The sequence below is a fragment of the Semicossyphus pulcher genome, unplaced genomic scaffold (genome assembly GCF_022749685.1).
Source record: "Semicossyphus pulcher isolate SPU_LCO1_2020_fin unplaced genomic scaffold, fSemPul1.0.p SCAF_15, whole genome shotgun sequence".
In the NCBI taxonomy this organism is placed as follows: Eukaryota; Metazoa; Chordata; class Actinopteri; order Labriformes; family Labridae; genus Semicossyphus; species Semicossyphus pulcher.
Window position 1 is genome coordinate 12,961,961 of NW_027211659.1, and position 27,996 is coordinate 12,989,956.

Genomic DNA, 27,996 nt, shown 5'->3' on the forward strand with positions numbered 1-27,996 from the left:
TCAGATAAACAGTGAAACTTGTTGTGCATCTATCCAAACATTTCCTCTAATAATTCATAACATTTCTTAGGAGAATTATGTCACCTGGACTGCACAGCCAAACAGATGTCCCTTTAGAGTTCGCTGTAGTGATGCTACACTGTCTTAACCAAGAAACATAAGTAGCCTGAAATCTAATGTCACAAAGAGCTGATCCACTTTTAATTCCATACCATAGCAAGAGACTTTATTTGTACATGATGCATACAGCTTGGCTGCTTTAGTGTAACATGGAAAATATGAAAAATAGCTTATTTAACAGGATGAGTTGTAACTACAGAAACCCAAATGTACTGTATGTAGCTCTCTCATACTGAGAAAACAAGGTTGATGTTGTTTCAAGTTTGCTCCATATTTGCGAATGAACAGAGTTTAAAAAAAAACTAAACATGTTGCAAACCAACCAAAACATATCAGCCTACACAATTTCATAATATTATTCATAATCTATCTTTTGTAACAAACCCAAAAAAAAGGTGCAAAACTGCCGTTTACAAGTGGTAAAACTATATTTTGTATCACATGCTTGCATACATCGTCCAACTAAAGAAGAAATGACCTAATGAGAAAAGTTAAACCAAAAACAAGTTTTAGCAGAATGTAACAGAAGTGCAACATGGAGTATCAAAGATCAGATGGAGCAGGGCTGCAAAATCTCGACATGCAGACTGTAACAGTTTCACCTTCAGCAAAATAGAAGCAGCTAAGCTATTAAACACAAGCTGTAAACAAACTGTAAAGACATTTCATCAACACAGACGTGGTTTATACCTTAAAGGACGAGTTCACCAAATTAAAGCGTTTTCCCTCTAAACCCTTAGTGTAACATTACATGTGTCGGGTTCCCTTTGCTTTTTTCAAGCACCAATAAATTACTCTTTCAATTCCTCACAAATATATGTTATTGTTCTATCTCAATATATATCTGCAGTACAGACAGACTAAAACATGTTTGAGCTGATTTAGAAACAGTGACGTTACAGTTTGTCACCAGAAAGCGCTAAAAGACAAACATCAGTTTACTCAGTCATGTGTAGTAGAATCAGCCTCAAAGTTCCAGTTTCCATCAGGCTCTCAACCTCAAGGCTTTCCTTAAACTGGTCCTGTTTACTTTCCGTCATACTCCATACTGCTACCAGTAGGGGCAAGAAGGGAAATGTTTAAGAGTATTTATTGTTCTTTAAGAACTATGGCACTAAAACTTTGTTCTATCTGGTCTGTTGTCTTTTTACTTTCTGTGCAAGGAAATCTGAACGGATTCATTGTTCTATTCACACACATACACACACACTCACACACTCACCACCATTCATTTGCAAGAACCTCTCTTGTGCCCTTTGCCAGAGGACCACAGCCTTTATCTAGAAAAGTATCTAGAAACTGCGAAACGTCGTCATGTCCTTGGGCTCTTTGCTGGGGACGCACCAGTCGTCGGCCTCGTGGATCGTCTTGTAGTGTTTCCAGGCCGACTTGTTGTACACGGGCAGCCTCTCGATGGACTCAGTGGAGAGTGCCTGACATACGAAGGAGAGGGTAACGTTAAAAACAGTATGAACATTGTGCGTGCTTGTGAGCCATGTTGTCAAAAATGACTCACCCGAATGTAGATCACAGCATCGGTCCCGTATCCCTCCAGAGAGTAGAGCTTCAGGTCGCCTTGAAAGTAGCGAGCATAGAGGCGAGAGATGGGCAGACCGTACCCGTACCCAGCCTGGATTCCCAAAAAAATGTGCCCCTGAGTTAATTTCCCAGCTTTAGTGCAACTGAGGCACAAGAATGAAAATCAGAGTACTGACCAGAGGAGCAGCCCGGGCTCCGTCCATGCTGGGCCGAGGAGCCGTGGAGTACGTGTAGGTAAACAACCTGTCAATCTTCCGCAGAGGCACGCCTCCTCCACGATCGCTCACCTGAAGAAGAACATGCGTGCTGAAAAATATCCTCATCCAGTAATTGAATGTTCAAGAACCAGACAGTGAATGCAGCAGGGCGGTTTAGATACAGCAGCACTGATTTTACCTTCACCGTCAGATCTTCAGATCCCAAAGCGACCTGCGCCTGGACGGGAGGATACTCCATGGCGTCGCCGTATAACTCCATGGTGGCCCGCATGGCGTTCTGCGACAATGAGAGTGCACAAATGTAAGAGAAGGTGAATTTAAAAAAAACATGTAACTGTTTCAAATGAACAAGTGATGGGTTGGTAAGTTAATCCTACCTTAAACAGCTCGAACACCATGTGATACAAATGGGACGGAACATAGACCACTGTGGTTGGTTTGTCCTTCTCTTCAACTGTCAGGACAAACAGGTTAGACTCAGTATTACTTAGACTCTATATTTATACATTTCTTAATAATGCAAAAGTGTGACACAAAAATGATGTCATTTAAATAACTAAAGGAGCTTTTTTTCTGATAGAGTACAAATTACCGTTGAATTCCTCCAGCACCAGCTCAGGAGAGTTCATGTAGTACCGGTCACAGAGGTTTCGTGCATTTTCGTACGCATCTACGAGGAAAAGGTTTGTTTTCAAAAAGACTAAGAGTGACGTGTGACGGTGTCAGAAGATGTCAAGCTTGTGACTCGTCAAATGTTCCTTCTCACCTCTGATAACGTCGCTGACACGACAGTGAGGATCAATGCTGCCGATCTGTTTGGGATGTGCCGGGTTCACCTTCACCTTCCCACCGAAGAGGAGAGCTGGAATTCAAACACACAGGGATGTGACCAGGCACTACAGTATAATGACTTGAATGATAGGACAACAAAAAGAAATTTTAGGCATACATTTCTCTCACTGAAACATGCTGCTTTATTCCTGCAAAAAGTAAACATTACATAAAACATAAAAAAATTGATGGTATTTATGATAAAGACAATAATCACATCCATAAAGTAGATGCATAAATGATGGACACAGGACATCTTTTTCCAAAGCCAAATATTTTCGCTACGCAGGCTGACTTTATATTTGCCTTGTAATGTCTCACACTGAAATAAACAGTTCACTCTCTTAAAGGTGCAGATAAAGTTTTGTCATTCAAGTGTATTTAAAAATTAGTCATCGCAACATCAAACATTGTGTTTGGGTGTGGTCTGCTGATTCCTGTTTCACTGTGGAGGTGACGTCAAAAGGTTGCAGTGTTTACATTTGGATTTTGTTAAGTCTTCTGGACAAAAATAAGTTTTGTAAAAATTTGTTGGCTGAATTTTGACATTTGCTTTTTTTTTCTCAATGGAAGTGAGGTCATTTTTGACCCCTAAAAAACATCTTATGCAGGAAGCTCATTCATAGGACTATGAAAAATTGCAAATACGTATGCATGTTGTTTGTAAAGTTCCATGTTTTCTCCTTGTTTAAATTGAAGAAATTAATGATGCTATGAGGAATAAGTTATGTGAGCTAGGTCTCCATTTCCAAACAAGTACAACTTCACATGACAAACAGAGAACTTCTTTTTGAAGTAGAAGAGGATCTACTCACTGTGCTGGTTGAGCAACATCCTGATGGATATCCTGCTCATGTAGAAACGATCTAGAAAATACTGAACGTTTTGGCTGACGACCGGGTCAGTGCCGTAGGTCTCCTTGTACTCCACAACTCCCTGAGCCATGGTGGGAATCACATCATTGTGCCGATTTCTGATCTTTATGACTGCATCTGTGAAACTAAATAAACACACAATGATCATGACGAGGCGTAAAGAATTAGATGAGTTATTTCGAGGCTAAAAAGTACAGTTTAAGTTTAAATTTACTTACTCATACGTGACCTTTTCATCATCTGCATTTTTGTCTTTAAATTTGAGAATTTCCTGAAGACTTTGCATGTACCTACACGAGAAAACAAAAATCCTCAGTATCCATGTATATCATAATACTCTAGAGATCAGTAAGGGAAAACAGAACAAAGCCTGCTTACCAGCCCTGGACCAACCGGACTGAAGGAGTCCTCAGTAAGTTGTCTGGCAACAAGTTGATCTCTTTCATGATGTTGGCCAACCTCACTGGCAACTCCTGCCTGAGGAAGGCGAAGGATGTTTTCTCACAAGCGTTTTCTGAGCCTGAAGGAGGTAAATACAGCGAGAAATGTCACAAATCACTTGTGTTTATAATAGCATACATAGTATAATGTATGCATATGCTATAGGAGATGTTAAATGACCCCGTGTTGCCCTCATAGGATTACTCGTTATGTGAAATAATATACAATTGTATTCCAACAGTATATTTACAGTTTGTACTGCGAAAGCCATCACAGGGCTATTACATTGATATGTAATGGCTGTATGGTAGATATTGTTAATCTGACTGGAATGTTGGACTCCACATGTGTATGAAGCAAGTTGCCAGATAATTTGATATACCAAATATATGATAGGATATTTGTTTGAACTGCTCACAATACATGGATATGCAGGGTTAGGGTTAAGGTTAACCCAAGAAAAAAGATGTGATCGACGGCCTTAAATGTAACATATCGTCATATAGACACAAGTGATGAAGTGTGTGTTCATCCTCTTACCAAAGTCCAGGAACTGCTTCATTGAAAGAGGGGACGGTGAGAATTTAGAGTAATAGTCGATGTCCTTCCCAATGGACACGCTGCTCCTCAGAAACCTTAAAATCCTCATCCTGACAGGCCCAGGAGCAGCTCACGTGGAGAACGATGCTTATTCCGTTGGTGTCACAGATAGTAAAGGTACTAATGAAGTGTGATCACAGGTGACATCCACAGTTAAGCCACGCAGTACCCGTTAGCTTAAACTATGTTGACATTAGCTCTATGCTAACTTCAGATGTTAGCAAACACACTCCTGATACCAACGCTCGGCTATTAAGGGATTTTTTGGTGAAATGTGTGCACCCATAGTCATGGCAAATGTTAAATGTATTTTATTTTCTCCCTTGCTTCAATTCTTCAAAGCTAAATCATTAGAGGTAACTTCAAAATGTCAACACAGCAACGAGGCTGAGTACAGCTAGCTAATTCAAAGAGAGATAACTGTGTCAAGAGAAGTGACGTCAGTACTTTGTTGAGATACTTTGTCAACACTTTACTAGTATGAATATGCTCCAGTTTCCCTAGGATTTTAAAATAGCAAATAAGAAATATGAAGCTATACAGTTATTATTTTAATATGTAGTAAAGTATTTTTTAAAGAGTTAACAATATGCAATATCTTAGGAAACTGTAAACGTATGAATTCCTTTAGAAAAATGACATATGTGTATGACAAATATCCCGTTTTGAACGTAATATTTGCATTTAACCAATCTTTGGGTTCCTCTCTTTGTCTTTACATTTTGATTAGTTTATTTAGCTATTTATTCGAACAGTGTTAAAATATTTGTCAATGATACTGAGACATTTTTGTCGGACAGCTTTATTTAAAGAAACGTAAATTTGTTTGTACTTGTGCGGAATCGTTGTTTATTTCTTATTTAAGTTTCGGTTGCCTTTCCCCAAACTCAATTTTACTGAGTGTCTGTTTCCCTGAGGTTTGCATTTCAGGCAGCGAGCTGTACCAATTAAATTCTAGCTTGAGTCTGATCAGGATTGTGGTTGGGTGTTTAGACTGTCAATTTTGTCCAAGGGGCGGGATTTGTTCACTGGCAGACAAAACTCAGGGCAAATATCAACGGGTGTAGTCCTAACTGCCGTCATTTCCTTTAGTCGACTACAGAGATGCCTGTTGGGGAAATGTAAGGCAGCGGGCCACGTTTTTGTGAAGGATGAGTTGTTAGTTTTTGGTCGCTACCTGGGTCAAGATAATGCGAACAAACTTGTGATTGACTTTATTAACCGCTAACGTCTGGAAAGGTAAAGTAGGAGTCAAAGTGTTTCCTTGGTAACTTCAGTCGAACCAGCTCGTTTCACTGACCCGCCAAAAGCCCCGTGAGGTTCAACGAGGAAGTGACCATTTTGAACGTTTTCAGTGTCGTTGTTATTATCCTCCCCGGAGAGAAAATGAGTGGCGGATTCAACTTCGGGCAAACGGGCTTCAATTTCGGAGCCCAGAAGCCCACAGCCGCGGCCCCGGCTACGGGCTTTGGACTGACAGGCTCTGCACCTGCAGCTACCGGAGGGGGCTTCTCCTTTGGGGTTGCCCCACCGGCCCCCACTAACCCTCCCGGCTCGTTCAGCTTTGGCACCCCGGCAAAGAGCACAGCAGCCGGTGGAGGTTTCTCCTTTGGGACCCCCACCAACACATTTGGCATGGGTACGACTCCTCAACCCACAGCAGCAGCAGCAGGACTGACTTTTGGCTCCACAGTAGCTCCAGCCGCGGGGTCAGGGTTCACCTTGGGAACGGGTATGCCTGCACAGACCACCGCTGCTGCCCCTGCAGGAGGGGGCTTCACCTTTGGGACTCCAGCTCAAGCTCAAGCGCAACCCCAACCCCAACCCCAACCCCAACTCCAACTCCAACCCCAACCCCAACCCCAACCCCAACCTGCAGCAGCAGCGCCTGTTCCAGCCGCTGCACCAGCAGCATCAACAGCAGCAGGCAGCATGTCATTCGGAGGGTTCAGCTTTGGATCCAAAGTCCAGGTGACCACAGCTCCAGCCCCTACTGCTGCCACGGGTGGGGGCTTCAGCTTTGGAGCCAGTACCCCCTCCATCCTCACCCTGGGCACCCAGCCCCAGCCAGCCGCTACCGCTGCAGCCACAACAGGTCAGGGTGGAGGATTTGCCTTTGGGATTAAACCCTCATCCACCCCAGCTCCTCCTGCAGTGACTCAGATGGCCCCTGCGCCTGGCCCGTCTCTTTTTGCTACACCTGTCTCTACAGCAGCAGCCGCTGGGGCTGCAGCCGCTGCTACTGCCACTGCAACAGGTACAGGCTTTGCTTTGGGTGTAGCTCCAACTTCAGCAGCAAGCACGGTTGCTGCCGCTGCTGCTGCTGCCGCCGCTGCTGCAGCAACAACCACAGCAGCTGGTGGAGGTCTGGCTTTCATGCTCAAACCTCTGGGGGCAGCTCCCTCCACCCTCGCCCCGGCCTCTATTGCGACAACTGCAGCTGCCACGACAGGCCTTGCTACAGGATTCAGCCTCGGGCTCAAACCTGTTACTGGTATAAGTGCCATAACAACCGCTGCAGCTCCAACACTCACTACAACCACCGCTCCTCCAGTGATGACCTACGCCCAGCTAGAGGGTCTCATTAACAAGTGGAGTCTAGAGCTGGAGGACCAGGAGAGACATTTCTTGCAGCAGGCAACTCAGGTGAACGCGTGGGACCGCATGCTGGTGGAGAACGGGGAGAAGATCACAGCTCTGCATAAGGAGATGGAGAAGGTGAAGCTTGACCAGAGGAGGCTAAACCAGGAGCTGGACTTCATCCTGTCCCAGCAGAAGGAGCTGGAGGACTTACTCTGCCCTCTTGAGGAGTCTGTGAAAGAGCAAAGTGGAACCATCTACATGCAGAACGCCGACGAGGAGCGCGAAAGAACGTACAAGCTCGCAGAGAACGTGGACGCGCAGCTGAAGAGGATGTCGCAGGACCTGAAGGAGATCATCGAGCACCTGAACACGTCAAGCGGCCCGGCAGACACCAGCGACCCGGTGAGATGATGCCTCGTTTAAATTAAACCGTCTTTAACAAATCTTTGGGTGATTTTACATTTATTGTTGTAAATGGTATTAACTCGATTCTCTTCTTCTCTTCCGCAGCTTCAACAGATCTGTAAAATCCTCAACACCCACATGGATTCACTTCAGTGGATCGATCAGAACTCGGTGCTCCTGCAGAGACGAGTGGAGGAAGTGTCCAAACTGTGCGACAACCAGCGCAAGGAGCAGGAGAAAACCTTTCGATTAACATTTGACTGATCTGCAATAAAAATATAGACGTGTATAATGACATGATGCTAATTTTGATCCTTTTTCTCTGGTAAACATAAAGACAGATGTCATTCATCACAACTCCTGTTAAATTGCTTTTCCTCAGCTGTTTGGAGTCACTTAGGGTTGCTTAAAGATTGATATTTTCAATGTTATAACTTTTATATAGTATAGAGACAATTATAATCTTTTCTCATGTAAATGCTTTGCTTGTTCTAAATAGTACAATTAAATAAATGTCTTGATTAAGGTTCTGTTCTGTTGGATAGCTTCAGCGCCATTTATTTCTGTGGTAGGGATGCACGATATTGGATTTTTTGCCGATATTTTACAACTCATTTAGCCGATTATCGATGCCGATATTTTTTCCCCGCACACCTAATTGCAGAGATCATCAACTCTCTTCTGTATTGGGATTAGCGTACAGTATAATGGTGATACTCTTATCACATTTGTCACAACGGTCAGGGTGACGGGTCTTGAGATGGTTAATCAAGTTTGTAGTGTTGAAAGACTTTGCCTTGGCTCCTCGTCGCATCACCGAAGCTGAGCAGTCATTGCAAATAGCAGTTTTGCTGTCTATTTCGGACACTTTGAAAAACTTCCACACCACGGACATTTTGGCTTCTAGCTCTCTCATGCTGCAGGTAGACACACGTGACATCATCACACTGCGCCACGCAGGTTTTCTTCGCGCCGAGGTCGGCCATTTAATCAAGTATGCAGCAGCCCATTATTTTTAAGCCAATATCGGCTGATACCAAGCCGATAATATCGTGCATCCCTAGTCTGTGTTTTGATCACAGAGGTAGGCCTTGGGGGGGCTGCAGAGTGGTGCAGTTAGCGGTGTTGCCTCACAGCTAGAAGGTTCCTAGTTCGAACCCTTGTTCCTGAGGAGTTTGCATGTTCTCCCTGTGCATGCGTGGGTTCCCTCTGGGTACTCCGGCTTCCTCCCACAGTCTAAAGACATGCTCGTTAGGTTAATAGGTGACTTTAAATTTTCCATATGTGAGCATGTGAGACCTTGTGTGTCTCTGTGTGTCAGCTCTGTGATTGACAAGCGATCAGTCCAGGGTGTAGCACGCCTCTTGCTCAATGGCAGCTGGGATTGGCTCCAGCCCCCACAACCCTGAGCAGGATGAGCGGTATAGATAATGGATGGATGGTTGGCCTTGGGGCATTCATTCACTCTCTTCATGATGAGGGTTACTTTCAAAGGACGCATGACGCTTGACATTGTTTTTACTTTTATATAGAGTTGAAACAGTTGCGTTTCTTGCATATGACAGTGAATTTAAACTATTTAGATAAAAGACAAATGAATCTAAACTTCAAGTAGTTTTCTCTCTCAGATAAGCCAAATAATTTAACTAACTACATTCACAGTTGTGAGGATATTTATTCGTCTTATGTAGTAGTAAAGTGAATATTTTGTAATGTTTGCAATTTGAAGATGTCACATAACGTTGGGCCTTCAGAAATTGTGACGACAGCTCATCGACGAAACAAATATGCAGATTAACAGGAAGGAAATGCCTATCAGTTTTGGTTTATATAGGATGCATGTAATAGATGCTCCAATATATCATATTTTCCTCCCCCCATAATGAATCCAATACATAAACTTGTGTATCTGCTGATACCACAGTACGCCATAATTTACCTGGAATCAGTTCTTCTTTGCTGCTCTAAATAAGGCGCTGCAGCCATGCTGGTCACTGTTTTGGAGAAGCAAAGAGAAGCAGATTTTCTTTCAGGGTTAATGGATTATGGCATCAGATCGGGCATAGATGGCAATATCTGATCCCATATTGAAGGCCATGTCAGAGGCAATTCAGATCAAGTTAATCATATCAAAACAACTCTACATACTAATGGTAATGAACTGGCACTATAGGAATCAATTTTAAGCATTTTTATTACATGACAATACAACAAGACATTTACAATTCATGTTACTTTTCACATCTTCCCTTTGGATTCCTCACATGGAACAAACAGATGCTTCAGTGATGACCTACAGTACAGTGGATGCTACCTGAAGAAGCCACTACAGTGAAAAGAAAGATCAGTTGCATTTACAGTCGCCCACCGTCGTTTGCTCACCTTAGTTATTGTGAAATTATAATGTACCGGAATGTTCCAAAGTGGACAGAAGCCTTTTTGTTGGAAAGTACTGAAACTAGATACAACAACATAAACAAAAACAATAGACTGATTTACATTCATATTACACTGAGCCAGCTGTACCTTCCTTGCATAGATGTCAGGGTTTCATACAGACAGTACAGCTCCAAAGAATTAAGAGTAAACTTTGCCCTTTGTTGCTTGGGTCAGACATAAGACCGAAAAAACTCTTTGGCTGCATTTCATTATTTTATAAAAAAATAAATATACAGTGTGCGAAAGTATTTAAATATTTACAAAACGTACAAAAACATCTTTACAGTGTAAAATAATCAAAAGTCAGGAGCCTGACTAATTCCTGAAAATCACTGAGTTCATCAGATGAACAAAAATCAAAGTTCAGTGTTTGTGGCTGATTTTACAAACAACTTCAATAATCAATTGAAGAGAAAAATGAGTCACGAGTAACTTTCGTTGTCAGTCCAAGTTGTCATCCACTGCTTTTTATCAAACGGATCAAGCTTGACATTCCCGTCTTTACACTCCGGAGATTCCTTTTTGATCCGCACGGCGTGATAACGGGGGACGCTGTCGTCCTGTTTGGAGCGCTGGAAGAATCCACACTGGGAGGAGAGAGATTTCATAGAACACGATGCATTATTAAAAACTGATACATGTGTAGTGTAAAAAAATCAAGAGAGATGTGCAGGAGTGTTCAGCATGCTTTGCAGTTTTTGACAGACAAACAGCCAGGCAGTGAGAGCGATGTCAGCAAAAGCGCCTGCAGAGCACATAACTATTAAAAAACAGCAGAAAATATGAAGCCATTCATTTCTCGTCAAAATTCGAAGTCACATATTGTACAAATATCTGAAACCCTACACAAAGCACTTTTTAAACTTGTGTGTAGTATAAATATTCCTTCATCAGCTCAGTACAATATGTGCCTGCTTGAATTTTACAGCGTTAAAGCAGCTGATCGGGCCGGAAAGTGAGTTCATTAGTCATTGCAGGTATCGCACTCCATGCTGGCAGCTTGTTTTTACCCCTGTTCAGAGTATAAATCAGGCCTCAGCAGAGAGTTTGTCTTTGTCAGAGGGCTGAACATGGATCTCTGCCTTGTGATACGCAGCATCATATTCGTCTTTTGTTGCTCTCTTGAAGAAACCACACTGAGGGGGGAGCAAGGGGGGTGGATTGTTAAGAGTCAGAAATAATAACCACTGTGATTTCTTCCAGCAAACACACGAGAAGATACAGGAGATGTAAATTATTGAGGAAATACCACCTGATATGTCACCTGACCTTTTTTAAAATATCAACCACAGCTCTAATACTCATCCTCAAACAGACGCCACATATCTGTAGTTTCATTTACAAACAATAATAAGCATCAGCTGAAACTCGGGGTCACTGTTGAGTACATTGTGGTCACTTGGTAGCAGATGAATGTGGAAAGTAATAATCATTTTTAATCGGATAAGTAAATACTTTCTGTTTAGGGGAACACAGTTTGACATTGTGGGAAAAACTTGTGTTAGTCAGATAAGAAGATTAACACAACTCATATATCAGAGGCAAAATTAGAACACACATAGTTCTCAAAGAAAGAGCAATTTTTACATTTTACTTTTTGTACAAATTAAACAATACCCTTTTTATTAGTGAGCTTCAGAGCTGCTGGGAGACAGATTGTGTTACAGGCTAGCAGTTCCCCCCTGTATCCAGTCTGTATGCTAAGCTAAGCTAACAAGCTGCTGACTCTAGCAATATCTTTACACTAATTGCTAAAATTTTACATTAGTCCCTTAATAACACTCATGTAACTTTATCAACCAACAATGTAAATGTATGTTTTATTAGGGATGCACGATATTATCAGCATGTTATCGGTATCTGCAGATTGTTGCTTGAAAATGACATATCGGCATCGGCAGATATGTAATTTTTCTGCCGATATTTTCCACCGATAAAACAACGCTTTAATTACGCCTAAATGCTGGATGATTCCCTAAAAAAACTTTACATAATGCTATGACATTAACTCCTAAACGCACTGCCTGCACCACGCCTCGAAGCGTGCAAGATGTCTGCGGTGTGGCAGCTTTTCAGAGTTTCCGAAACGGACAGCAAGGTTGATTTCGTTTTCTGTATTTGTTCTGTGCATTAGGTAAAATTTGCCCTAGTTGTGGCTATTGTCAGGATTGTCTCAGGGAGAGCATCATCCACGCCTGTCTAAGTTGTTTGAATATTACAGATTAATTTGAAAATGTTACAAATAAGTGAATATGGCATTTTGTACATAACATAAGTTTAAGGAGTTTTCTTATATTGCCCAGTGAAATTGTACATTTTAAAAAGCAGTGTATTGTGTTATTTCTGCATGTGTCAGTGGGCCACTACAATAAGAGTAGGCATGATATCAATTCCACTACGGGGGAGACTTGATGTTCTCTGCATTTAGGTCTTTATGTTCTACTGTTTACCAGCTAACATCCCTTTACTCACCTTCCACAGCAGAAACACCAACAAAGCCAAAATCAAGATGCCTGCGAGAACAGCCACCAGTATGATCCACCAGGGAACTCCGCTGTGCTGCGCTACTGCACTGTCTGGGGACACCGTCACTGTCACCTGTCATATGTGAGCGAGGAAAACCAAGAGATCAGGTGAGTTAAGATCAAGACAGTAAACAGTTAACGGTTTTACGTTGGTGTTGGGATACTTACGTTTGTGTCAGGAGTTCTCAGGATCATGTTTTTAGCCTGAGTGTAGAGGACGAGCGAGGCCTTCACAACAATACGCACGTGTGAAAGAGAGGCGTAGTCCTGTGTAACAACAACACAGAGAAAGCTGGTCAGGTAAGACAGTCATAAATCATGAGTGACACATGGAAACACTTTAAATACACTGTGTTACCTCAATAAAGGTCGAGTTCCAAAGACGAGATCTCAGTTCAACTGTTGTACCGTCCAGGCCCTCAAGGGGGCACTTGAGCACCACACATTTGATCTCACTGTCGCAGCTCTACAAAGGAAAGAGTATTACTCATCAAAGAAATCCATACCTTGATAAAAAGGAAGTGGAACACATCCATTCAAAGACTCACCAGGACTTTACTTTTGCCGGACAGTGGAGACATTTTGACGACAGTTTTTCTTTCTCCAATTTCACGTTTTGTCCTGGAGGCCGACGACTCCTGAAAGCACGTTTCCTCTCATTAATTCAAAGTGGAATCAAAGCGGTAGTTAATGTATATATTATATTAGTCATGAATAGGTGTAAAATCACTACCTTAATGTGTTTGAGAGAGCTGATCTCAGACTCAGGAGAGCATGTGATGTCCTGCGGTCCTGTAGATGTGATCTTAACCAGGTAAAGAAGCCATTTCCCATCTTTGTTATATTTGGGCCACTGGATGCGAAGTGAGGCTTTGACTGAAGACTTCCACAAGTTGTTAATCTGAAGGAGAAATCGAGATGTTACACCTTCGTTATCTAGTACAGTAAGACATATCGTATGACAGCAGTGGTATGAGTAAACTTACTCTGAACATATAGTTAATCGAACTCCCGATCTCTTCCTCTGTCTTCATGGCACTTTCACCTTTTACAACACCTCCAAAAGACACCTGATTAGGGCTGGCCTCCCTGATGAATACAACCAACAATATGTATTTCATATGCGGTTGGAGAAACTGTATAAAACCTGGATTTAAACAGTTTGACACACTTACCCACTGACAGACAACGGCAATTCGATTATAACTTTCGCCTTTACTCTAACAGGAACAATATTTTCTTGCACGCTTGTCCTGAAAAATAAAAAATGCACTAATATAGTAAAATACTTTTATTAATGTAAATTGTGCATTATATAACCCACAGCTGCAGCAGCCGTACTCACGTGTGGAGCTGCAGGTCGACGTTGATCTCCGTTGTGTCGAGCGTCATGCCCACAGTGCTCAGGATGATGTAAAAGGAAGTCTGGTGCAAAAAATAAAACAGTGAAAACATTTCTTATTGCGTTTGCCAAATGAAAGCGTGAGGATGAACATGCGGCGGTTAAGACGAGTCTTTACCCGTGAGTCTCTCTTAAAAGGATTCCCCAGCTCGCAGTCGGCCTGAGAGCCATTCTGGTTGGCGGTGCAGAGGATCGGCTTTTCCATCTGGAGAAAGGACACAATGTAAAAGTTAAAAACGTGGATGGTTAATAAAACTACAAATCAGAGGAAGAAATAAAAAATGTAGTTTTGGCACAGTTTTTAAATGTTTAAAACAGTCTTTGATTTTGAATTCACTCTCTTGAGAAGGATTCCCCTCAAATATCTAAGATTACAAACAACTGACATGGTCCCCATTATTCATCCATGCAAAGATGGATCTCATGTACTAAAACAAATGTTATTAAAATGTGCACGTTGAAGTAAAAGAGGTGTATTGGATCCATTTAGCAAGTCCAGTAAGACCTGTGTAAGCAGGATAACACCCACACGGTGTCACTAGTGAGACCGTCCACTTAATAAGTCTTGTTTACCGTTGGTTGATGTGATCGCACTCCAGAGTATGACAGCGTCTCTGGGAAAGCCCCCACCAGCTTCGCCTCGTAAGCATCGTCTCCATTCACGTTGTTGACCGTCACCCGCAGAGCCAAGTCCTTCCTCTCGTAATTCAGATGAAACTGCGGGACGTTGTTCTTCCTGCGGACGCACAAACATAAGCGCTCACTTCAGGCTCAGCTTTAAGGAGCTTGTCGCTTCAAAGACTTGTAATGTTAGAGCTCACATGGGTAACGGGGAGTACATGTCCAGGTTGTTCTGTTTGTAGAATAATTTGTACTCCATCTTCAGTTTGCTCCTGCAGATGTGATCTCTCCCACATCCCTCTTTTACAAAGTTAACCTGCAACAAAACCTCATTCAAACTTTGCTCCACCGGAAACATTTTGTCAACAACTTCCTTTTTAACGCTGAATGTTCACCTCTATGACGTCTTTGCTCGGCTGAGAGGAGTCTAATATGGGCAGAAGCTTAGGGAGGTTGTTCCTCGTCTGTCTTCGTTTAGTGTCCACAATTTGTGCAGACACCTCGATGGGAACGCTTCGCATCTTGTCCTTAATATTGTCCTGAAGAGAAAAACAGTAATATGGAGCAGATTAAAGCTTCTACATGGATTCTGTTAGACAGGAGAAATGTTTAAGAAGATATAATCAGTGTTATATTATTTCTTCGTTCTGCCCGACAAGCTCAGCATTTCAGGATTCTAGCAGTCACAACTCTCATTTAAAGACTGTAATGAAAATGTATAAATGCAGAAAGTGACCTCATAGCAACAGATGTAGCAACAGTGATTTTGATCATTTGTGTAACACATTAAGGCTGCAGTAAGTTTTTTTATTATTGATTAAGGAAATTATTTATCCTTTCTGTGTGGAGTTTGCATGTTCTCCCCGTGCATGTGTGGGTTCCCTCCGAGTACTCCATCTTCCTCGTAGGTGTGAGTGTGAGCATGAATGGTTCTCTGTCTCTATGTGTCCATGTGACCCGCCTTTCGCCCAATGACAGCTGGGATAGACTCCAGCTCTCCCGCGACGATGAACAGGATCAGCGGTATAGATGATGAATGGATGGAAATGATTGACCCATTCATTTACAAATGTTCACTTTTTTCACCTTTATATTTTCCTAAAGCCATGTGATTATTGATCCCATGGTTCTAAACTGGTGGGTCGGGACTGTTTTCAGATGTGTGCTTTAAAAAAAAAACATGGCCAATAGTCTTGCTGCGGTTTTATTTTGAAGAACATGGGTTACCAGTAGCAATGTAGTTTATTCAAACTCCATGTATTCACTGATTGGGTAATCCCACCTACAGTTACATTCTTGAAACTTGATGAGCACGACAGTCGTTGCATTTATGTTTTTTTTGTGTATTTCTGTTGAAAAAAGATGTTGAATTGAATGAATTGTAGAGGGAATATGTTCTTCTTATGCACTGCTTGTCATTTTGGCTAACTACTATTACAATGCTGTTGTGTTTTGTGATGTTGACATACTGTGGTGTTTCGTTGTGTTTCAGGTCTGCACCAATTTGAATAAAATACATTTGAATGGTTAAAAAATGCTAGAAATGGGGCCCTGTATAGCTCAGCCGGTAGAGCATGCGCCCCATGTATAGAGGCTATAGTCCTCGTCGCACTGATCACAGGCTCGACCCCCGGTCTGCCAATCATTTGGTGCATGTCGTCCCCCACTCTCTACTCCCAACATTTCCTGTCTATCTTCAGCTATCCTATAAATAAAGCCAAAGGCCAAAAAAATAATCTTAAAAAAAAAAAGAAAATCTTAGAAATTTGGGTCGCAATTGGTCATTAAGGAAGTGGTGTTGGGTCCTGAGGCTGGACCAGTTGAGAGTCACTGTATTAATCAAACATGTTCAGTTTACTGTCACACAGGGCGGAAAGCAGCAAATCTTCTCATGTGAGACGCTGGAAGCAGATAATGTTTGGGAAATTTAACTGAAAAATGTCTAGATGATTAATCGCTTAACTTTCTCAGGTTACTCAGCTAATTGTTTGGGCGGTTCAATATGTTTGGGACAGGGTTTAAGAGAATGATAGAAGGTGTTTTGTATGCAGGGAACAAAGTTTTCTACCAGCCTGCAACTTCAATAACAAATTTTGCTCTGGAATCACATGTAATGATATATCTGCAAGACTCAGACATGTTACCATGATATTAACTCCACACAGAACAAGCAAAACATGGTGCTCAGATATGTTTACCTTCAGTGTGACTATTATCTTAGTGCACGTTTCCTGTTTTTGGCCGCGGAGGTCCATGGTGGCATTAAACTGGTGGTCTGTGTCTGTGCGGGATTTGTTCAGGAACGTCACTCTGGAGGGAAGCCCCTGTTTCCTGCGCTCCCCGTCCGCCTCGACAGTGTAGCCGATTACTGCAGTGAAGAGGGAAACACGTGTAACAAACACGGCACAGATCTCTGATTTGTAAAATGAGCGTTTTTTTTTACACCTTCACTTACTGAGTCTTGGGTTGTAAGATGAGGGGTTTGCTGTGTAGCTGAAGCAGGCGTCCACGGTGAAGCTGAAGTTAGGAAATTGTGTTTTTTTAACCATTAAAACAGGAAGTTTTGACTCTGAGGCCAGTTTGAATGTAAAAACACTAGACCACCTACCAGATGCTGTTACCACAGGTCTTTATAGTGAGGTCAATTTCCTGTGGAGATATTTTGACGGCTCTCCTGATGCTGATGACTGGCCGTGCCCTGAAAGAAAGGCAGTTAAATGAAGTTTTAATACAAATCAGTAGGAATTAAATTTACTTGTAATGTGTGAGGCATTTAATACCTGTAGATTAGAGCTGTGTCCGACAGAGAGCCCACTGCCAAGTCGGGGTAAGAATTACTGTCCAAGTCCATGTTTCCTGCCAGGGAATATCCAAAGAGTTTCATGTTGTGCGGCTTTCCTGAAAGGATCTGTAGTGAGGAAGGAATATTTTTAGGCTCAGGGTGAGAACTTGATGAGAGAACTAGGGGTTATTTTTCAGCTATAATAACAGGCTGCTTAACTCTTTCCATCACAAGCTAGATGATCTTCATGTGAAAAATGGGGGGGCGTGCCTATTCAAACTCATGAAACATGTTAGCAATCAATAGCCACACATCCAGCAGTAAGAGAGAAAACACTATCATTAATTTACAGTTGTGTTTTTGGCCACTTGACAAATCTAAGTCGACTTTTGGCTCCATTTTTGGTCTCCACCACCTTCTGAGGGAAATATCTGTCTCTTTAGCAGCCGTATGCCTCACTCTTTTCACAAGCGAGTCGCTAACTGTGTCTATTTGCCATTTGTTGCAAGGAAGGTGGTTAAAAGATGTTTTTTTTGAGGGGTTGTAAACAGCTGCAGCTAAAAACTGCACAGACGAGAGTGAGATCGAACCAAAACAGTTACATTTTGGGCTGCAAAGAAAGAAGAATGAGCTAACAGAAAATCTACTCTGAAATTAATAGGGCTGAACTAAAGATGTGTGTGATAATTCTCTGAGGATTGCTCATGATGGCAGATATTCTTTTATATATAATTAATAAGGTGAAATTGTGATTATAGCAACTTTATAAAGAGCTCCACAAAACCCACCTGTGCAGGGCTGCTTTTGATTCCTTGAGCTGAGCCATGATAAATGTAGACTTTTCCTGCACCGCCGTCATCATATGGAGCTCCAACAGCAATGTCTGCATAATAAGGAAGCTAGTTTAGTCGACAGAAACAGATAAAAAATAACATAAATAAGCTTCAAAATGAGTGAGCATTAAAATAAGGTACAGTTACCTTGATATGAGTCTTGATTGATGTCTCCAATGTTCTCCACTGCCAGTCCAAACATTGAGTCTTTGGTCCCGTTCAGACGGACAGGAGTGACTCTTTCCCACCTCCCCGCCTGGTTGATGTAGACGTAAACAGCTCCTCCAATGTCTCTGTCCTTCATGTAGAACTGAGGGGCTCCTACGACTATGTCTTGCCATCTAAATCAAAGAAGGCAGGCATAGTGATTAAGTACCACACATAGCATTATAAAAAAGAAATCTCTACACATTTGTCCGATGTTTACTTATCTTGATTTTTTGACTCTTAAAAATGATTCTGAAAAAACCTTATTTCCCCAAATCATAAAATATCTTTAAGCTGAAGCAGAATGAAAGCATTGAAGCTTGTTCTCACCCATCACCATTCAGGTCAACCACGGCCAGGTCGTACCCAAACGAGGACGCAAGTCCCGGCCCATGCAGAGTGCGCTCCACCAGCAGTCTGCCGGAGGCTTCGTTTTCTTTCCTCAGCAGGACCACGGCTCCACTGTGATTGGCTCTGGGTGCTCCAGCCACCACCGTCAGGCCACGACTCCTCATGATATTGTGCCCCGAATCGAGGGAAAATCCTGAAGCGAGACACAATAGTTTTTTATTACGATTATTCTATCTTGATGCAGTTGCCTTGACTGGCCAGTAGAAGGTGCTAGTGCAGCAACAAGGACAACATCTTTTTCCTGTCATGAACCTCTTTAGCAGCTGGTAACAATGCTCGGGAAAGTACTAACAAAAGGATATTGTTTCTCTTTTAGACAGTTTTAGACAGTTTATTTTTCTTATTAGTTTCAGAATGAAGAATGAAGTTGTTTTCACAAACACAACAGAGAGCTCCTGCTGCAGCGACAGTGAATTCAAGTCAAAAATGTGTCCATGTAAGTCTTTAGCAAACCATCCGTCTTTCACAGGAAATGTTGCTAACCCGAATCTCGAATGCCTTATTATAACTACAGGTGTATATCAATGTGTAGACACTAACCAAGGTAGCTGTTAGCAGGTAGAGGCACCAGCTCCGGGTTCAAGAGATGCTCATCTCCAACCTCATACGGGCCGTCATCATACACGCCCATCTCCAGCAGAGTGTTGTTCTTCTGCTCCACTCGTACAATGCCTGCAGAAAACAACAGATGTAACAGATGTAAATAAGATATATAAAAAATACAGATACAAGTAGAAGAATCACAACAAAAGTTTGAACTGATAAAGTTTTCTATAGGTAGGGGGAAGTCTATGACCTTTCCAGTTGTAGGCTCCTGGTGCTCCAAACACCACGTAATGGTAGTCCTTGGTGAAAGTAGCAGCCAAACCCTGCTGGCAAGATCCAAACATCTCATGGCCTCGTGCTCTGCCCTCACAGAAGTTCCAGTTACCTCCGTCCTCGTCGGAGGCCGTGTCGATGGTCAGGTCCTGACTCAGGACGTAACAGCGCCCGGTGATGTCCCGGGACTCCTGAGGCGTGTTCACAAACAAGCGCCTCTGGTAGCGATGAGCACAGGTCTGGAATTAAAAAAAACACAGCAGGGTTAAAGTTCATACCTTGATTTACAGATTCAGTAACTGAATGTTACTGGGACACTCACCACAATCTTTCCTCCAGGCCCCTGGCTCTGAACCGTCACCCCCATCCACTGATTCTCCTTGTTCTCAATTCGGACGTTCTCTTTCAAAATAAAGCAACAGAAAACGAAGATTTGAGCATTTATTTTAATCTTAGATAGATAGATGATAGATAGATAAATAGGTAACTCACCTTCATTATCAAATACAATGCGCTCACAGTCAGTGGTCTGGGTGATTTCACATTTATAAAGGCCTCCTGTGATGTTGGCTGTCTGTTTTCCCAAAGCTCGAGCTCTGGGTGCTCCGATCAACAGCCTGAAAAAACCCAGTAAAAACAAAGTATTATTTTGTGCTGTTTTACAAGTCATTACTACATCCTGTCACCTTTACCATCTACAACTTCACTGTGCCATTTTCTACGTTTCGAAGCTCCAGAGCAGCTGCGTGTTGAATGTTGTACATGTATGTGAGAAGATCAGCAGTAACGTTGTTGGCATAGCAACAGCAAGAATGCAGGTTTTTCCTGTCTATAAAGAGGATGCAACAGGTCTTGTGCTTGTGTTCTTAAGATACTGATATTGTGGCAACAGCTGGCAGAGGAATCGGTTTCACTTCTGTATGAACATGAATTAAGAACAACAGGGCTCAGAGGTTAACCAACCATAGCACCAACATCCCTGGTCCATTTCAGGTTCATTTGTTATCTGTGGTCTGTTGGATAAATATAAACCATATTTAAATTGCTCAAAATACAAGCATAAAGCGACAGTTGGTTTTGAGGGTGACTTAGTTATCCTAAAGTCATAAGAGTGAAATTACTATTCAACAAGCATCTGAAGCAGGTTTTTAGTGTTCCCATGTTCACACATGGGAAGAGTGACAAAATGAAGTGTACTCAAACAGATATAATGCAAAGTATACTTCAAATTTTGAGTGTGCTGTTTGTGGGTACAATGCAATGCACAAGGAAGGGGATGTTTAGCAGTTTAGGCTCATGTTTAGCAGGTATAACGTTTGTTATTAGTAAGTTAGCATGCTAACACTATAATTGAGAATTATAACAAAGGGAAAACAAAGAACAGCTGAGGATAATGTGGATGTCATCAGTCAGTTTTGAAGGTGTGAAAAACTAAGGGATCACTTAGGTTAAGTTGGGGCGGCTGTGGTCGTCTTTCAGTTGGAAGGTTGACGGTTCGATCCCCAGCTCCCTCAGTCTACATGTCAAAGTGTCCATGGGCAAGACACTGAACCCCAAATTGCTCCCGGTGGCATAGCCAACGGTGTGTGAACGTGACGACTGATTGACAGTTGAGCACTTTACGTAGCAGCCTCTGCCATCAGTGTTTGAATGTGTGTGTGAACGGGTGAAAGTGACATGTAGTGTAAAAGTGCTTTGAGTGGTCGCAAGACTAGAAAAGCGCTATGTAAGTACAGTCCATTTACCGTTACTACCATTTATCTGAAGGGGAATCTCTCTGTACCAAATTGTATGCCAATTCATCCAGTGGCTGTCGAGACATGAAACTCAAAATCACAAAGGTTGAAATCATATTGGCTGCAAAGAAAACGTTTTAATCTAATATTTAAAGAACGTTTTAAGGATGTTTATCATTTCAAATAAAGTTCTTGTAATGTTAAAACTAAGACAAAACGTTTTGACTGCAACATTCTGATGATATTTTCAGGATCTTATTGAGGCCTGAACCATCAGAACGTGATTTATTAAACGTTCCTGAAATGTGATTTGAACATTCTCACTGCAACTTTCTGAAAATGTTTTCAGAGAACGTTCTCCTGCAATGGGAAGGAACATTCTGGGAACCAAATAAGAACTTCACGCTCAAAACATTACCAGAACATCGCAGGTTTGCAGGCAACTTTTACTTCATAATAGTGAGCTAAATCTAAACACAAAAGACCTAAAGCTGTTTTTACACTTGTCTGGTTAAAACACCTATCATATATTTCAGAGGAAGGTTGAGTAAGCACGTCGCGCCTGTCAGTCTGTCAAAAACCTGATTTTGTGATATGAAACAAACTTCAGCACAGGACAGTGGACTAGTGTTCAGACATTCTGCAGAGGGCAAAGGAGCAGTGAGGCAGACAATTTGGAGCGTGTTCACTGTTCTGTCCAAACACAGTTCACCGACCACAGCTTCTGCCCAAACCCACATTCTCACACAGCCTCAACAAGCATGAAAGGAGGATGTGTTTCAAGGGTAAGAGGGATGACATTATCAGCCACACTTATCTGATGAAATGCTTCAACTTTTCTTTCACACACTGACTTTAGGAATCATGACTTCTAAACACAGAACATTATAGCAAAGGAATCTGTTCAATCATGTCATTGTATGTTAACTGGAGGTTTGTGAATTTGGACATGCAGTTTAATCTCTTTGATTTGTCATCAGTGACTTGTGAGCGGTTTTTGAGAGTACATCACTCACACACACACTCACTGGAAATGCTCTGGAAGGTGTAAGCAAAAACAACCAGCATCATGTCTTGGAAAATAAATTCATTTAATCTGACATTATCTCACTACAAGTGACTAATACACATAATAACATCCTGTCAGACCTTTTGGCTTTACTTTAATTTAAAATAATGGGGGACTAATCAGACATAAATTACCTTAAAAAGTAAGCATTGTTCTTTACCCCTCTGAAATGTTGCCACCTTGCCGACTGCATTTGTTACCTTTTGCACATTACTTATACAAGACCTGTGTGGTGAAGAGGGAAAACCATACTGCTTATATTATTTCCTGTCTGTTGTAGCCTAGCTACAGCATGAGGCTAGCAAGCACTGAAATATCACTCTGAGAAAACAACTTTCACAGCTTTGTAGGTCACCTGTATTATTAATCTTGTTAGCAACGGACTGTTAGCTTATGCTCTTTATATTTACTGTTGCTGAGTTTGTTAAACTTTCATTCTGACACAGAACATACAAGGTTTAGATGTGTAAAAGACACTTAATTAACATTCACAATTCTTACTGTTTTTTTAAACAATGGATTTTAGACAGAATAGTGCTAGCTAGCTTAGCTTAGCTCCGCTAGTTGGTTTAAAACGAAGGCTTTGGCCAAAAGTAAACACAATGACAGACTGAACTTACACAGCTGCACACCATGGATAATATTACTAGGCTATTTAACAACACAACTTCATATTCAACTATGAACCCATGGTTCTGCTAAGTGTCATTTATAATGATCATTCAGAGACCTGAAACACTGACTCTCAGTGTGGTCAAGAAAATGTGAGGCCTGACTAAAGACTTGCTCTTAATGGGGTTTAATTGTAACCTTAAAACAGTTCTGCCATCTCTGAAAACTAGGTCAGCTGACCTATAGAAAATAAGTATAATGTACTGTTATTTTAGTACAGTTGCCAAGTATAATTATGAATGCCCAAACTACTTAAATACGATTCTAAAGATGTACATGTCAGGATGGGAAGCTATATAATCATGTTAGAAGCGACCAGCACACATACTGGGAAGGAATTTTCTCAAAGGACGGAGAGGAAATCCTCTCCACCCTTCTCTCCTCCCTGTGACTCTGCAGTTCCTTCTGTAACCCACCTACAGATCTGTGGCTCTCATGTGCTGAACAAGGACTCCTCTGAGGAGGCTGAAGACCAAACTGCAAACAGTAACGCCAAACAAAGCCCAGTGAAACGCAAATACAAACAAGAGCCTTTATAACTTAGCTTCAGTTTTGTCATTTCGGCTTGTGATCTGTAGTATAGCCTACATAGGACCACCATACTTGGATTCTGAGCACAACACAAACAGTACTTTCTGTATCACCAGTGGTGCTGCCAGGCCTGCACAGCATGGGAGACACAGCGCATTATTTGGGATTGCTTTAGATTTGGAGCTGCAAGAATTAATTGATACGTTGATATTCATAAAATGATTCAGCAACTATATTGATAAATAATTAACAGTTTTAGTTATTTTTTAAAGGCTAAAATGCAAAACATTTTCTGGTTCCAGCGTCTGAAACATCATGCTTTTGATGCTTGTCTTTGTCATATCTGACAGTAAACATAATAAATCTGACAGTTTGACAGTTTGACAGATAGAGCAAGTTATCAAATCCTTCCAGCATCGCTGCTAGCTCCTTTCTGCTCATAAGCAGACAAAATCAATGAGGCTGAATGCAGGAAAAACACCATATATGTCGAACCAGTGATACATGTAGAGGAAAACACCTCCAACCTAACAGCAGAGCTACTCAGGAGAGTGACAGCTGTTGAATTTAGCAAGTAACTGAGGGGTAACATTGGCATTTACATGCCAGACTAGCAGACATGTTAGCTAGTTTCTCAGTTTGGAAAAAGGCTTTTTCTGTACTTTATGTTACTTTCTGCAATCAAAGTTGGCTTATAATGTCTATAAATACTGCTAAAATGTAAATTTCAGTTTGACGCATCACACTCACAACATCAAACTGTCTGGAAAAGAGATTCAACTACAGCTGCAGAACGTAATCTAAACAGTAAGCACACACTGGACGGGAATACTGCACCCTTATATATCAAACCTTAAATAGGTAACAGGAAATTGAAGTATACAGAACAAATGTCAGAGGTATATTATGTTTGTATTAAGGCATGATATTTTATTTTTATGGTCTTAATTTAAAGGTCAACTAACTGTGTTTTAGAGGAGCTCAAATGTCAACACGCCAGCTTCATACAGTACAGTGACTCATCCTTATTAAATAAAAGTGTTGACATATCTTTACTGCACTTCTTTCAACTCCAATGGGTCAATATTATATTAGGCCAGCATCAGCCAGGCTACAGCGTGAGACCACGTCCCATCATGCAACATGTCTTTCAATGCGGTGTAAATGGGAATGCATAGTGACGGCTGAGGGTTTACACAGTGATCTCACTGGCCTTTGTTAACAGATGTGGGCCGGTGCTCCTACAGCTGTGCACTCAAAGCCGCAAGAAGTGCTGCAGCTGTTCTAACTGTTGCAGTTTACACACGCACAAACGTAGACACACACATATCTTTGATTGGGGCTGCCCTGTGATTGGCTGAGAAATCATGAAACTTAAAGTTAAAAACGAAGACTTTAAATAAGTTTTTGACCTGTTTTAACTGAATTTGTGAAGCTTTTTCAGACGAGTCAAACTTCAGTGTTAAGTTTGACAGGAATGTCGCCCAGTGATTCACTGATGCGTTTCATCTATCAGGTTACATGGGCACAGATGGCCGTGCATGTCCAGTGGAATGGCCTTTTGCTCTGGTTTCTTTCAGTAGTATTATATCCACATCATTAACTCCACACATTATTCATGGAAGAGTCATCCAGTTGCCTCTTTGCGAGACGCCACATTGTGTCCACGCTCATTCTGAAACATGGATCTCTTCGTTTCGTTTCCAACATGGCTGCATGAATGATTGAATAAGCTATATTTATAACTAATCACTCTAATCACCAGAAGATTTGTTTAATAATTGCACTAAAGTAGAGGAAGATTTGTCTTTTCGCTCTGAAACACAGAATGGATGAAGGGGCAGTTGACTTCATTCCTCTCCTCACATCTGATTCATTACAATCACATTAATGTAAGCAGTGATGACCAGCAGAGCTTTACAGCTGCTGCTGATCATCATCAGACACATGTTCCAATAAGAACAAAAGGAGACAGATGCAGAGTGTGTGACACACTGCCGCTGCTGACGTGTGGTTTCATGAGAGCGGGCAGTGTTCCTCTCGGCTACCTGCTCGCGTGTGCTCTAATGTGCTTTCACTTGACTCGTCTGGATGATTATCTCAGGGTCACATGAGGATTTAGAGCTGAGATCACGGCCGAGACGCGAGGGCTGCTGTTTATTCCATACTCTGTTATAATAACGGGCTGGGTGGAGTGTTTCTGTAGAATAACATTGACGCTTTTTAACCAGGATGTAAAGGGGAAAACTGAGGGGCTGCAAGCAAAACAAAAGCATAGTTTGCTTATTAAGCTATTCATCGTCAGTAGAGCTGAACAACAGGAAACTATTTGGATTAATCTTTTATCACTTTTTAAGCAAGAATGTCTAACCTTCTCTTGTTTCAGTTTGTTAACCAAGAGGAATCTGTTTCCTTTATTGATCTTGTGTGATCATTAACTCAATATTTTTCACTTTTGGTCTGTTGCTCAGAGAACACCAGCAGTTTTATGCTGCCACTTTCAGCTTCATGAAACTGGGACCATCATGTTTCGGTACTTATCAATATTCTACAATCAAGATGACAAAAATCATCATTAATTGAGGGTAACTGGGAGTTCTTGTTTAATGCAAACAACAGTTCAAAACGCCCCTATTATTCAGTTTACTCAAATATGGAACAAAGCAGTAAATCTGCATATTAAAGAGGTCAGAAAATGCAATTTTTTTAACATTTTACTTGAAAAGCGATTGACTGATTATCAAAAATGTTGCAGAGTAATTTATTTCAAATAAAAAATAAATGGCGCCTTCAATCAATTTTGATATTAAAGCTAAATTAAGCAAATATAGCAAGAATATCGGACTCATGAGGCTGTCTGCTTCTGTTCTCAAGAACGCAGCTTCTCTGAGCTTCTCTCAGCTTCTCTCAGCCCAGCATGTAAGAGAGGTGAATCTTCACCCTGCTCTCACTTTTACTGGCTGAAAACCAACTATCAGGTCAGTGTGACATTTCAAGCGTCTGTTTGCCCAACAAATATTACATTCAGTTTCATGACTTACACTCTCTTATCATCTCTCACTAATGTAAACGTGCCTCTTTTCAGGGAAGCACAAAAGAGTCCTTGTCAGAAAAAATGCCTTTTAAAAGAAGGCTTCCAGGGTTTGTATGAGCAGTAAAGTTAGTACAACAGCAGCTGCCTTTCAGTCAAAACACTCATTAGATAAAATTCCACAAGTTAAACCTAATCTGTGTGATCTTTGGGAAATCTCCTTAAATCCTGTTATCAGGGGTTCTCATCCCTGCTCTCTGTGTCTCAACATGCTGCTGCAGGCGCCTGGGCCTGCTTTAGAGTGTCTACAGTAGATGTTGCATGCAGCCTCACCGGGCTGCCCCACCCTGGTTCCCTCCTCACTTTTCCCCCAATGCACTTTGTGTGGCAGGATGACCGGGCTCATTACACTGATGTCTTTCTGCCCCCTCAGGCCTGGCCAGAGGAAATGATTCATTGGAGTCAAAGTGAGGTAGCATCAGATGGAATCCTAATGCTGAATTCTCACTTTCAATTAAGTTGAAAATTAGTTTTCTGTTGACCAATTGTTTTAACAGTTTCAACCTGCAACAGTAGGTTTAACCTCTCCCTCAGTTTGACCTTACAGGCACATTTGCATCACAGTTATACCATTGTTAATCCACTTGTTGTCCTTCGTATATTCAAAGCACCACAGGGAGACCCCTATTGAACCTCGATTCAACGTTAGAACAAAAACACGCATAATCTGAGAAAAACACCACAGGCTTTGGTAGATACAGTAACTTTTACAGGTTTCTGCACTTCCTGACATCAAAGGCAGTGGATGTAAATCGGTTAATAAATCTTTAAATGCAGAATCATGAAATTAAAATGTATTCTGTCCGGGATAATCAAAGTATAACTTTAGGAAATTAGGTTAAGGATGGTTAAAAGTTAAGATTTAGCCTATTCTGTTAGTAAGTCAAGTGAACCTGTTCCGTCAGGTGCACTTCTAACCAACAATCACAGGCAGCAGAAAGCAGAGATGCAGACTGAGAAGTAGAAAAGTAGACATAAAGACATCACTCACATTCTTTTATCCGGGTTGAGCTGCCGGTGCATGGCGAGAGAGAACCCGAACAGACTTCCCGGTTCCCCGTCTTTCCTGATGACATGACTGGTGTCAAGGTTGAAGGCGAGTACCAAAACTTGCTCCAGAGAAGAAAAATAAAATAAAAGTGCGACAGAAGCAGCAGAAAGTCCTCCCTGCAGCATCATTGCAGCGCTGTCCAGTTGTGCCCGGTGTAGTCCAAAGTTGAGAGCCGCTGCTGACCCCGCTGCTCCT

At 41.7% G+C, this 27,996-nt stretch overlaps 3 protein-coding genes across 4 annotated transcripts; 1 reads left to right on the forward strand and 2 right to left on the reverse strand.

The window, feature by feature from the left end:
• Positions 1-207: 207 nt before the first annotated feature.
• pdk1 (pyruvate dehydrogenase kinase, isozyme 1) lies at positions 208-4,996 on the reverse strand. The gene is made up of 11 exons (XM_069663481.1): positions 4,565-4,996; positions 3,962-4,103; positions 3,802-3,873; positions 3,524-3,708; positions 2,644-2,739; positions 2,470-2,547; positions 2,255-2,331; positions 2,056-2,154; positions 1,836-1,946; positions 1,637-1,750; positions 208-1,553 (listed from the first exon to the last, which is right to left on the reverse strand). Exons 1-11 carry the CDS (start codon positions 4,671-4,673, stop codon positions 1,413-1,415), a joined length of 1,224 nt encoding a protein of 407 aa, XP_069519582.1. The 5' UTR covers positions 4,674-4,996; the 3' UTR covers positions 208-1,412.
• A 702-nt stretch (positions 4,997-5,698) lies between these two features.
• On the forward strand, positions 5,699-8,141 carry nup62l (nucleoporin 62 like). Its single transcript, XM_069663480.1, has 2 exons — positions 5,699-7,609; positions 7,718-8,141. The coding sequence occupies exons 1-2, from the start codon at positions 6,011-6,013 to the stop codon at positions 7,874-7,876; spliced, it is 1,758 nt and encodes a 585-aa protein (XP_069519581.1). The 5' UTR covers positions 5,699-6,010; the 3' UTR covers positions 7,877-8,141.
• A 1,664-nt stretch (positions 8,142-9,805) lies between these two features.
• itga6a (integrin, alpha 6a) lies at positions 9,806-27,949 on the reverse strand. Of its 2 annotated transcripts, XM_069663478.1 has the most exons (26): positions 27,742-27,949; positions 20,144-20,268; positions 19,974-20,053; positions 19,629-19,890; positions 19,373-19,504; positions 18,752-18,965; positions 18,362-18,555; positions 18,170-18,264; positions 17,380-17,507; positions 17,208-17,297; positions 17,055-17,116; positions 16,798-16,967; positions 14,995-15,138; positions 14,800-14,915; positions 14,552-14,714; positions 14,097-14,183; positions 13,922-14,001; positions 13,752-13,829; positions 13,563-13,665; positions 13,310-13,477; positions 13,125-13,214; positions 12,935-13,042; positions 12,745-12,843; positions 12,524-12,649; positions 11,062-11,187; positions 10,553-10,638 (listed from the first exon to the last, which is right to left on the reverse strand). In XM_069663478.1, the coding sequence occupies exons 1-25, from the start codon at positions 27,927-27,929 to the stop codon at positions 11,080-11,082; spliced, it is 3,210 nt and encodes a 1,069-aa protein (XP_069519579.1). In that variant the 5' UTR covers positions 27,930-27,949; the 3' UTR covers positions 10,553-10,638; positions 11,062-11,079. The 2 variants fall into 2 exon arrangements, with proteins under 2 accessions (XP_069519580.1, XP_069519579.1); XM_069663479.1 differs by lacking the exon at positions 11,062-11,187 and having other exon boundaries at positions 9,806-10,638.
• Positions 27,950-27,996: the final 47 nt, after the last annotated feature.

What these genes read in the sequence shown, in the direction of transcription:
- pdk1 (XM_069663481.1), bottom strand. Translation starts at nt 4,673, where the DNA reads ATGAGGATTTTAAGGTTTCTGAGGAGCAGCGTGTCCATTGGGAAGGAC. An exon ending in TGGTGTTCGAGCTGTTTAAG is followed by an intron (nt 2,155 to 2,254) that starts GTAGGATTAACT and finishes TCATTGTCGCAG; the next exon opens with AACGCCATGCGGGCCACCAT. An exon ending in CTGAAGATCTGACGGTGAAG is followed by an intron (nt 1,947 to 2,055) that starts GTAAAATCAGTG and finishes GTTCTTCTTCAG; the next exon opens with GTGAGCGATCGTGGAGGAGG.
- nup62l (XM_069663480.1), top strand. Translation starts at nt 6,011, where the DNA reads ATGAGTGGCGGATTCAACTTCGGGCAAACGGGCTTCAATTTCGGAGCC. An exon ending in CGGCAGACACCAGCGACCCG is followed by an intron (nt 7,610 to 7,717) that starts GTGAGATGATGC and finishes TCTCTTCCGCAG; the next exon opens with CTTCAACAGATCTGTAAAAT.
- itga6a (XM_069663479.1), bottom strand. Translation starts at nt 27,929, where the DNA reads ATGATGCTGCAGGGAGGACTTTCTGCTGCTTCTGTCGCACTTTTATTT. An exon ending in CTCAACCCGGATAAAAGAAT is followed by an intron (nt 20,269 to 27,741) that starts GTGAGTGATGTC and finishes GGGTTTTTTCAG; the next exon opens with GCTGTTGATCGGAGCACCCA. An exon ending in CAATCAAGACTCATATCAAG is followed by an intron (nt 18,265 to 18,361) that starts GTAACTGTACCT and finishes CTTATTATGCAG; the next exon opens with ACATTGCTGTTGGAGCTCCA.